Source organism: Phaethon lepturus, unplaced genomic scaffold (assembly GCF_000687285.1).
Source record: "Phaethon lepturus isolate BGI_N335 unplaced genomic scaffold, ASM68728v1 scaffold16903, whole genome shotgun sequence".
NCBI classification, from domain to species: Eukaryota; Metazoa; Chordata; class Aves; order Phaethontiformes; family Phaethontidae; genus Phaethon; species Phaethon lepturus.
The window spans coordinates 5,058-16,660 of record NW_010527122.1 but is presented as its reverse complement, the minus strand read 5'-3'; the positions used below and the strand labels follow the sequence as shown (position 1 = coordinate 16,660).

At 44.5% G+C, this 11,603-nt stretch overlaps 1 protein-coding gene across 1 annotated transcript in view; it reads left to right on the top strand.

Moving 5' to 3' along the window:
• Positions 1-3,109: 3,109 nt before the first annotated feature.
• Positions 3,110-11,603, top strand: part of SCARB2 (scavenger receptor class B, member 2) — a gene marked incomplete at its 5' end in the record, with an annotated part of 11,740 nt that continues 3,246 nt past the window's right edge. The window contains 7 exons of the mRNA XM_010283294.1: positions 3,110-3,257; positions 4,762-4,950; positions 5,725-5,816; positions 6,515-6,634; positions 7,580-7,758; positions 8,302-8,420; positions 10,365-10,438. Coding sequence (XP_010281596.1) covers positions 3,110-3,257; positions 4,762-4,950; positions 5,725-5,816; positions 6,515-6,634; positions 7,580-7,758; positions 8,302-8,420; positions 10,365-10,438 — 921 coding nt within the window. The remainder of the gene's footprint in view (positions 3,258-4,761; positions 4,951-5,724; positions 5,817-6,514; positions 6,635-7,579; positions 7,759-8,301; positions 8,421-10,364; positions 10,439-11,603) is intronic.

The following is an 11,603-nucleotide window of genomic DNA, read 5'->3' as shown; positions in this document are numbered from 1 at the left end:
AAAAGGTTGATTTCTCATTGTTGGTCTCACTGCTGGTCACACACACTCATTCAGACTGGGTGCTGGCTCAGTGCCGGAAGGAGTTGTCTTTACCTAAGCTGCAAAATGATCAGAATCTGGTTGTTAGTATTTGAAAAAAATACTATAGAATAAAAGGGAGAGCCTTTGTGGTGTCCTTGGTCTCTGCAGCATGTCCTGTCTTTCTGTTTCTTTCCTCCCACACCTCAGCTTTGCTTCACCCTCTGCCGTCAATCTTTTCCCCAATCTCCTCTGTACTTCAGTACTGTGTCTGCTGAGCCTTGGCAAACTACATGTGGTACTTTGGCAAAATACCTTGTATTGGATAAACCAGTAGAGCTGGAGTAAAGATACGTAAGCTTTCAAGTTCCCAAGCTTTTTTTCAGGTCCCTGTAGCGTAATGCTGATAACTAGTCAGCAGTGCATTCTCTCTGTCAGGATAAATAGGGCTAGCTCTAGGTTAATGAAACCGCATAGGCCCATGCTCTGTGGCACCCTGGAACTCAATCCCCTTTGCTAGCTTCTTTTTTTTCCCTTTCCTTAGCTCCGAGCATCTTCTGGGTGTCACGCATAGCCCGGTTTGTGAAGCTGCGTAGCAGGAGGTGTTACAGTCTTTGAAGTCGTGGAGGTATGAGAACCATGGCAAAAAGGTTGATTTCTCATTGTTGGTCTCACTTCTGGTCACACACACCAGGAGGCCCGTCCTGAGCTGCTGGTTTGGGGCTTGCTGGGAGAGCCTTCCCCTGCGACGCGCGCCACAGGCTGGCTGTGAGCGGGGCGGCCGACGCAGGCTCTCCCTGAATTGTTTATTGCGGCGCGACGGAGAGAGGCTGCGCGTTCCAGCGCTGCGTGTTTCAGTTGCTTCTGGCTTGTTTGGTTAGCCTGATTTTTGACATGTCTGAACAGGATTAGATTGTGCTGTGCTCTGTCTGATAGAAGAAACAGGAAAGTGGAGTGCTCTCTTCCAACAGACTCTTTAATCCGTGCCTAGCTGTCACTGCCGACTGTACCAGACTGTCAGCGGTGGGTGGGGGAAGAGAGGAGGCATGTGGGAGGAGAGGGAGAAGGGAGGGATGTTGCAGACATACTGCAGGCTCAAGCCAAGAGGATAAATACCAAGTTTGTCTCACTGGCCCCATCTAGCAAAGCATTAAAGGCTCATGTAGGTTTAGCATGTGGCAGAACACCTAAAATGTCCTAACATGAAGTGCATGGCTCAGTGTTTTTATAAAACAGGGTATTGCGGAAAAAGGCTGGAAGTGAACTGCCCCAGACAAGCACAGGAAAGAAACTTAATGAGTGACAGAGAGGAGATGGGACGGCTAAATAGAATCTCTTCCTGCACATTCTTCCTGCAATTCATAGTTTTGACCAACCTACGTTGTAAACACAGTTAGCGCAGAGGTAGATTCTGTAACAAAAATTTAGTAGTTCTTGTGTTTTTAAATCCTGGAATTTGAATTTGTAGCATATAAAATAATTAATTATAAAGTGCAAGCTGCTTATCTGCCCAAGCTTGCAGAGTCCTGAAGAACACTTGAATATTGTCTGGTCTTGCACACATTTACAGCTTTTTGTCTTTAATATCTGAGATCCTCCTACTCGTATCCCTAACCAGGGAGTACTATTTTCCTCTCTGGCCCTTTTAGAGTTGGAGAGGCTTCTCAGGTTAACTCTGGCCTATTTTAGGGAAGGCGCTTCACAGTTACCTGTTCCCATTCCCTCAGTTCAAGCCCTAGGGTATAAAGTGGATTGCTGTACAAGAGGCTCTTTGCCAAATCAAGCTGGAAGTGTTGCCAGACCAAATTGTTCCTAGGTGGCAGGGATGCTGAAAAGTGGTAGATACGCTGTTTGTGTAAGGAAGATGGGAAATGGTCAGTTTCTAACAAGAATAGTTTCACAGGCCTTTCCAGTTTGATATAAATTTGAAAGACTGAACCAGAGTAATACAGCCTGTGGTGAAGCCACATGGATGGATCTCGTGCAGCCAGGATAGGATCTAGGATCTGAAATGAATGAAAAACATTACAGCGTAGGGTCTTGCAGAATAACTCCCCTTCACATCCTGGGCCTTGAAATTTCCACAGAAAGCAAAGCAGTGTAAAAGTCAACAAACTCTGGAGTGAATGTAGAGTTAGGAAATACAGTGCATTTCACTTCATGCGTACACCAAAAGGATCACGCTGTGAGCAACCTGCCATTTCCCTTTTCGGGTTTGTGGAAGACACATGTATAGCTCATTTTGAGCCTGAGCCAGCCAGTTCTGCAGAGTTGTATGTTTCTTGTTTGTAAAATGGTAGCGGCAATGGACTGAATTATGGCTGTGACATGTGTTTTAGGGTAATTAAGATCTGACTTCCTCATAAGGCCAGCAGGTAGCATCTGATGTTTTTTGCCAATTGCACTTGTTTGTCAGCATTCCTGAGTTTTGTGCTGCTTGTCTGAGTGCTTAGACAGTTACAGAAGCAACCTCCCAGGCCGTGAGCAGTTCACAGCAAAAATTCAGTTGAATTTCTGTCATGTCCAGGATCCCTGCCTGAGAACTAAAGGAGAAGAGATAAAATGAGGCTTGTTCTGTGGTCGTGTCACATGCAAGCCCAGAAGTCCTAGTGCAAAGTAGTTTGAAGCCAGCAGAAAGATTCTGCTAGGTTCTTTGGTCAGGTTAAGGAGACTTACATGGAGCCTACATCTTGTTCTGCCTGGGAGTGAATTTTGCCTACAGCAAAGAGGCAGAAGTTTTGTTTTCAAATTGTACTTCAAGGGCAGTCCTATATATAGTGCCTCTAAATCCTTCTGTACTGTCTGAAGTTGTTCTCTGTCCTTGGAGGTTTTTAAAGAAGAGGCAAAAATATAAAGTGCAATTAACGTGTGGGGTGGCATTTTTGGAAACACACTGTGAGGTTGGATTAGCCGACACAAAGAGGAGTTCTGTTGCTGAGAGCAGCAGTAGCAAAAAATGAGTCTACTCCTAATGAACTGGAAATCCCACCCTTTAAGTTCTTAAAGCAATAGAATAGCCATAAGTTGATTGCAGTAAATATTATGTGCACTTGTTTAACTTGATTAGAGAATAAACTGTCTTGCGTTTCAGAGAATACAGGCCAAGAGTGCATATTCAGTTTTTGGACAACGGTACCAAAGTATCTGCTCTGAATCCAAAGACATATGTATTTGACCCTCAGAAGTCGGTTGGAGACCCTGAAGTGGACCGGATTAGAACGGTTAATATTCCTGCAGTGGTGAGTTCTCCTTCATTTCTGTTTGGAAATCATCCCAACACACTTGATAACTAGCAACTTGTTGCTTCGTACTGTCTCTCCCTTTGTGGTAGATAAAGGTGATTGAAGAACGAGAGAGGCAGCTTACGTCTGGGGCAGGCACTGCATTCCTTTTTGGTTTGGATTGTTGTGGGGTTTTTTGTTCTGTTCCTCCCTCACTGTACGCCTCTTAAGCGTTAGTGCCTCACTCTTGCGCTGAGTGCTGACACACACTTCTGAGATGAGCAGAAATCGGGCTTGTTGGGTTTCCATGAGTAAGTGAAACTAGAGTGAGTGATGTCAAATGCATAGGAAGAACTCTGACACTTGAATGAGAAAGCTTGAAATACCTGGGGTGGTTTCTGTCAAAATTGCAAAAATTGCCTCCAAGTCTGCCTCTCAAGCTGGGGGAAAAAAAATATATATATATAGCAGAGGAGTTTCAGATACAGCTGAATGAAAAGGTGCTCTCAGAATAAACTTGAAGTTAAAACATGCACACCCAAACTGTGTTAGGTGAAAGTACGCTTTAAAAAAAGTGTCCTTTTGGTAATCAGAGGCGGACCATAATTTTTGGTCTCGTACATGGATAGTATGAGAACAAGCAGATCTAAAGCTGTCGTACCTTCCAAAGGAAATTAGACGGTACTAAAAGACTTGTTGGTTGTGTAACTAAGCCTTTACTCCCTGTACCTGTTTAATTGACTTCAATTACAGGGTACGTTATTTTCTACTTTTTCCCCAGCATTTCCAAAAATGTCTTGCCTGGTTTTATGAATGAATACATAAATGCACTGTGTATAGTAGTAGATGGGACTCAGCTTACTAACAGCTGCAAACGATACAGTCACTGTATGTACAGTTACTCCCAGGCATTTGTGTAGTGGCAAGTATTACCTCTTGTTCAGATTTTTTACTGTGATGTACTGTAACAGGCAGTACTAGAAGAACTACAGGTTGTTTCTCCCAAGGAATAGTCCCTTCTTTTGTTTCTGCTTTTTTAAAGATGTGTTGTAAAATCAGTTGTCACCTAGAAAGGAAACAAATTTTGGTATTGTTTGCATTTTGGAGAAATGGCTATCTTTTAAAAAATGGCTTTTAAAACATGTAAACCATAACTTCCTAAGGGTGAAATTCAAAGCACGTCGCCAGCTGTAGTATACTTGAGAAATTCAGGCTGTTTAGAAAGCTGTTTTGCACATTTCACTTAAAATCCGTTCTTAAGACGATGGCAGTTAGTGGCATGGAACTGAGCTAGCTGGGTGCCAGTGCCAGGCTGAACGGGAACCTGCAAGAGCACATCCCTGTGGGAGAAAAGCCGAAGAACCTGTTAGCCAGCATGTTACTTGCCGCAAGTGGAAATAACGAAACTGAAAATATGGTTGAAATGTTGCGATGCTGAAATGTGTCTGTGTTTGTATGCAGCTGCTATTATTTATCCTACAATAAATCTGACCGTTGCTCCCTTATTCCGATCCCCTGGCAGACTGCGATGGAGTGGACCAGGTCAACCCCTCTTCAGTTTGCCACAGAGGTGCTGCTGCTGCTGTACCAAGAATCCCTGTTTACAGTTCACACTGTTCATGAATTACTGTGGGGCTACAAAGACAGGCTCCTGTCAACCATTCATCTTTTGCGTCCTGAGATCGATCCAGTATTTGGCTTCTTTAATAAGGTAACTGGTATGCAAGACTTTCTGATGCTTTAGATGGAGAATGATGTCATTGCTACAGAGTTTGGAGTGTCGTCACCAGCCAGTTGAGGAGGATGTGCCTTGCCTCAGGCCAGGAGGTGGGCTGCAGGGGTAGCAAAAGGATGTTCCCTCTTCAGTCTGGCTGTATCTAGGCACTGGCTGGTAGCGCAGTTGCGAGCGTTTTGTCCAACTTCTGTTTATCGGGTGTGGATTGGCTTTCCAAGGGTGGATGTAAACTGCTCCACTATTGCTTGTGCTCGCTTGAGTAACGTGGGCTTTGTGGGGCCGGTTATGTGTACTACTAGCAAAATTTCCTGACCTATTTCCTTAGTAATGGATTGAAATTGCATGTTATTTCTGTGTTGGAGCCATTACTGGCCTCCCCAGTGTTTCTGGTTGCACCTCATTTTGGGCTGTGGGGACTCCTTGTTTCTTGGAGATCGTCTGCAGTGCTCAGACTATTTTCTGTGGGTTTATTTTTTTGCTAAGGGCTGTTTTTTCAGTGGCAAATTTAAAAGGAAAAAAGGGCTAATCTAATGTTACATTTCCTTCACTTGGGGGGTGTAAGAATCTAGCCCAGTCACTTCCACCTCATTTATATTCAAGGTGGAGTTTAATGAATTGCAGTTACCTCAGGGGAGGTCCATCTCTCCTAGGGTGGATTTGACAGCTTAAACTCCTGCCACCCTGTTGTAGTTACCAGCCAGGTGTTGCAGAATGAGCGGAGTTATGAAAACTGCATGTATCTGTTTGCAGATGAATGGAACCGATGATGGAGAATATGTTTTCTTAAGTGGGGAAACGAACTACCTTAACTTCACAAGGATTGTGGAATGGAAAGGAAAAGAGTAAGTTTCTAAGCATGGTGTGGCCAATGTCAAAATCTGCCCCTTTTCACATTTTGGATGAACATAAGCATTTATTAGAAAAAAAAGGGGTCCTTTTATTCTGAGGATGGCAGTAGCTCTTAGCAGCTGTAGCTTCAGACCAGCACCCCAGTATTTTGGTATGTGTCATACAACTATGAGAGGAAAACAGCCCCGGCCCTTGGAGAGCAGGCTGCTGTGAATACTCACCTCTGAATCCCGGACTGCTCCCCTTTCTCCACTCCCTCCTCTAGGACGCCCACCCCAGCCACCTGTGGGGACAGTATTCCCGCATCTACACAGCCAGTGTTCCCAGACGCCACGCTTCCTTACTGCTCTGTACCCACAGCGAAGCCTGGGACAGTTTCTGCCTGGGTATAAACGCCTCTTCAGGGGCCTGCGTGTATTACAAAGGAGCCAAAGATAAACTACCTAAAGCATCCCTCTCTCATTAAACAAAACATCTGCCAGGAATTACATACGTGGGAGGAACTCTTGCAGACGTATTCTTGCTTGCCTGGCGCCAGTTCAAAGAGAGTATAGATTCATTTTAATCACCTTTTATGTTAGCGGAGCTGAGGCAAGAGGCCTTAGAGCTGAACGGGTCTGATTCTCGTTTGCTTAGACCATGAGCTGGCATCGCCTAACCACCCTTACGCTGTTTGCTTCGTTTTCTTCAGGTCATTGAGCTGGTGGACAACAGAGACATGTAACATGATCAATGGAACAGATGGGACATCCTTTCACCCACTGATTAGCAAAGATGAGAACATTTATATCTTTTCTTCTGATTTCTGCAGGTAAGGAGACGAAAATGTCGCTCAGGCTTTAAAGCAGAGCATTCATGTCCATTCCTTTTGAGGTTTCAGGTTAGGCTGGTGTTCTTCCTCCTGTGATTTTATTTTTTTAACGCCATGAGTGTTCTGCATTTATTCATGGTATAAGGATGAGAGAGTTACACCAAAAAACACTCTATCTGCATCAAGTTAAGGATGTAGTATTGCAAAATCAACACAAAGTGAAAATTTGAAGATGACTGGAAAGACAGACTAGAGTGCTTTGCCAGGCTAGTAATGAGGGGGATGGAAGGATTTACATGAACCTTGCCTGAAGCTTCTTTCCTCCAAAATCTTCCTCTGTGCCCTGCTTTTTGAGAGAACCCAGACTGCCCTCTTCAGAGATTCAGGACCTGACATAACGCTGTTTGAAATGCAAGAAGATGCAGAAAATCTTGGTGTTTCCTTCTTTATGTTCCACCTTGTCTCCTCCCTTGCCCATTTCCCTGTCTTTGAAGAACAAAACCAATCTGAAATTCTTTATTTAAATCAATACAAGTTGTCTGTTAGCTCAGTTCAGGACCTGCCAAATTGTTCTGTCTTCCACAACTGTGTTCCTTTCCATGCTCCTCTCAGTAGCACGTACCAGCTGTATCTTGCACAACACTCAATAGCAACATGGGGACCAGAGCGAGACCCTGAAATGCTGAAGGCAGGCATCAGTGTCCCTGGAGCAGCACAGCTGGCGCAGGATCGTCTACTTTGTGCAGCAGCAGAATGATGAGAGGTGTATTTGCTGATCAAAAACCTACTAAACTGTATATAGAACATGTTTGGAATGGGCTTCACCAAGCCTGTAGCTTACAGCAAACTTAAGTAGATACACAGGCATCAGAAAGAGACATCTGTAGCAGGTGCCAGTGTGTGCTCAAGACTAACAAATCTGAGGCTGGCTTTTCTTCCTTGCAGATCTTTTTACCTGGTGTACGACAGCTCAGGAACTGTTTCAGGCATCCCAACCTACCGCTATGTGCCCTCTGCTATGGTGTTTGCCAACACAACGGTTAACCCGGACAATGCTGGATTCTGCGTGCCGCCAGGAAACTGCCCTGGCACAGGTGTCCTCAACGTCAGCATCTGCAAGCAAGGTATGTTACTGAGCAGTGGAAGCGGGCTGGACGGACATCGCCAGGGAACATATTTCTGCTTTCTATCTGAAATATATGAGGACAGTTTGATGAGACCTATAGGGATATGACTCTGCTCAGTGAAACCAGTCATCGACAAGTAATCAGTTGGTTGTAAAATTGCAGTAGTGAACTAAGGGGAAGTTCCTGTGAGATGCTGTCTGCTCCAGCGATGTTAGAAGGAAGTACCAGGATCCATACTGAACAGTTTGTGCATTTATCCTCTGCTCTTCTCCAGTAGCTGTCACGTTTGAGTAGTTGAATGAAAACAGTGCAAAAGACCGGTACACAAACTTGAGACGTGAAGCCGTGCTGATGCTGCACAAGGGCAAGTTTGGCTTGTTCTGAAGACAGGGAGGCCGAGTGTTTATTCTGTAGCTCCAGAATGGATTTTTCCTTCTACTGTAAATGGCACAGTAGGAGGAGTTTTGAGTTCCTTAAAGACTTCCTCGAATCCTGCTCTGCCTTTTTTACGTGGTGACTTTCTATGTTTTCACATTCCAGGTGCTCCAATATTTCTATCCGCTCCACATTTTTACCAAGCAGATAAAAAGTTTATAGAAGACATAGAGGGTATGCACCCAAACAAGGAATATCATGAGACGTTTCTGGACATCAATCCTGTAAGTGCAGCCTTTTTTAAAGAGTTAGGAGGTGACTCCAAGCACATGGGTTTAGGTCACCTTCTTGGATGGTGTGTATCGACATAGTCCCATTGACCTCAGGGAAGCTGTACTAGTTTATGTGATAGAACTGAACTATTTGTATTTGCTTGTATAGAGCTAACTTTGCTGGATGGCAAGAATTAAAATACTTTTCCCATTGTGCCTGTGCACATGATGAGATGCCATCAAACTGGTAACGACGAGATGAAGGGGTTAAAATATTCCTTAGAAGCAGATGAGGCTACTTGTCCTGTTCACCCTGCCATCCCAACCATTTGGGTATTATCCTGACTGTGTTTTCCCCAAGCTGAAGAAGCCAAGGATGGGGACCAAGAGAGCAAATCAATAAAGAATCAGTGGATATTGGACTCAATTTAAATAGCATGGAGTTGTGAGAGGAGAGATACAGAGTGTGGTGATTATGTCTTTCAGGGAAGTTTACAGTTGTTGGTATTCCCACCATGAAGCGTAAGAAATAAAGGGAGCTTGCAGCTGATGATCCATGGTTTTACATTTGTGGTTTAACCCCGGTAGGCAGCTGCGCACCACACAGCCGCTCACTCACTCTCCCCGGGCAGGACTGGGGAGATAATCAGAAGGGTAAAAGTGAGAAAAATTTGGCTCAGATAAAGACACTTTAGTAAGGTTTTGGTTTGGTTTGGTTTTTTAAAGTAAAAAATTGAAACAAATCAAAGGAAAACAAGTGATGCAAAAAAAATCCTGCTTGGTCACCATCAGCCAAGCAATGGCCAGCCAGTCCTCAAGCAACAGCAGCCCTGGCAAGCTTCCCCCCCTGTTTTTCCTCACTGAGCATGACATCATATGGTGTGGGATATCCTTTTGGTCAGTTTGGGTCAGTTGTCCTGGCTGTGTCCCCTCCCAGCTCCTTGCCTACTCCCTGGCAGGGCAGTGTGAGAAACAGAAAAGGTCTTAAGGTTGTGTAAGCACTGTTCAGCAGTAACTAAAACATCCATGTGTTATCAACACTGTGTTCATCACAATTCCAAAACACAGCCTGATACCAGCTACTATGAAGAAAATTAATTCTGTCCCAGCTAAAAGCAGTACAGCACTGATCTCTGCATCCACACATACGAAGGTAGTTTAAAGAGCAAAATCATGACCTGCCTCATTTACAGAAACAGAGTACTCTTGACTCACGAAGCTGTGTAGCTAAAGCAGGAGGAAGTTGCGTAGTTCCTCTCTTAAGGTGTAGTGCAGACGCTGCTTGGTATCTGGTTTGGTGCCAGGTTTTTCCTGTGACCCTGCTCCTACTTACCCAGCTTTTTTGTACTACCGTCAAATGAGCTCTGCGCCTCCCCCCTCCCACCCACCCTGCAGACTAAATTTTGCTGCTTGAATGAGGAAAATATGCCTGTGCACCCAATTGCAGCTCTTACTTGGTGCACAGGAATATTTTTGTGATGGCATTACTGTGAGAAGTGTTTCACTATCTCTGGGGCTGTATGCTCCCATTGACTGTGGCCAGTACCTGTTTTTCACCGTTTAGAAAGAAAGGTTTGTGGCTGAGATTGCAGAGTCCCTGCAACAGTTCTCAGAAAACAACACAAGCAGCTGTTAGGCGATGGCCTTTTCCAAAACTACAGCTGGATCGGGAAGAAGGAGGATCTCCCTGTAGAGCAGGTGTAAGTTTGCACAGCACGCTGGCACCCTTATCTCTGTTGCAGCCTCTTCACATCTCCTTAATTAAGAGGCAGACTGGAATGTAGGCATATGAGTTACAGGAGTATCTTGGTGAAGGAAAATAAATAAGACCCACTAAGTGGGTCTTGTCTTTCCTTGTCAGGTCCACACCAGTGTAAATATGAGGTGGTATTCTCCCAGCTCCTATTATTTCATGTTTACTTTTTTTTTTTGACACTGATTTCTTTTATTCCCCAGCTGACGGGGCTTGTCCTGCAAGCAGCCAAGCGGATGCAAATCAATGTTCACGTCAGAAAATTGCCTGAATTTTTGTAAGTGTTCTCTGCTGCTGGGTGGATATCTCAGATCAGGTTTGATATTCAAAATTAATTTGTCTGCAGTGTTCAGATGGAATATTGGGCAGAGAGAGCAAGTAAGAGAGAGACGAATCCAGTCAAATCTCAATTAACAAGTGGCAGTATCCTCTATTCTCACACATCAAGTAGATTTTGCAGTTTCATCTGCAGATTAAAGACAGTAGTCAAGAAAAGCAAGATGTTATGGACAGGTTCCACATGGTGCTTGTGATGTCATCGGTCTTACCACACTAGTTTGTTTGCTCAAAGAGGAGGTCTGCCACGGTGGAGTGCAGCTAGAACTCACGAGAGTGGCTACTCACTGCAGTGAGGACATGCCATCCTACTCTCCACAGCTTTTAGGAGTCAAAAATTTTGTAGTTACCCGTCATTTCTCAGCAGTGGTCACAGGAAAACGAAATGAGAAGGCATGATGCCAGACAGGGCTGCCTGTGCCTTTCCCCGATGAGCACAAGAAGTAGACCAGGCAGTATGTCTCACAACAGCAGGCAGGTCCTGCCTGTAGCTCAGCAGGGCAGGCTCATTTGACCAGCGGGAGGGAAGTGTCTTGCCTGTGACTGCATTGCTGTGATAAAGAGAAACCTTAGTATTTCAACTTTGGCCGTCAGTACAACGCCGCAAATGGGAGTAGTGTACAATCCCAGGTAAGGTGTGAGTAAAATGCCCCTTTTCTTCTTTGTTACGAGGGAATTCTGCCCGGTTTCCTGGGTGCTCCAGTTTGAGGGGGATATCCCCAGACCGCAGCTCAGCTGTGCAGAAATACTGTTCCCTTCATCTTGTGTCTGACATGTTGATTTACTCATCACCAATGCTGTGAGATAGCTATTCTTCCTACTCAGCTTTGAGCTGATGTTTATTGGCACAGCTTTACTACATACTATAAGTAAAAAAGAAGTATTTTATCTTTTTGGGAGAGTCAGTGATGTTTCTTCAGAATACTACCACCTTGTTTTCTAGTGCCCAGGAGCTGTTGCATTAACGCAACTTACAAGTAAGCTGTTACTTCATGTGTGCCAAACGTTGGGGTTTTTTTCCTGCTATTTGCATGTTGCTTGGACAATAGTTTCTGTGTTTTACAAATATGAGTAACCTTCAACATCAGCTTAGCTTAGCATTCCTG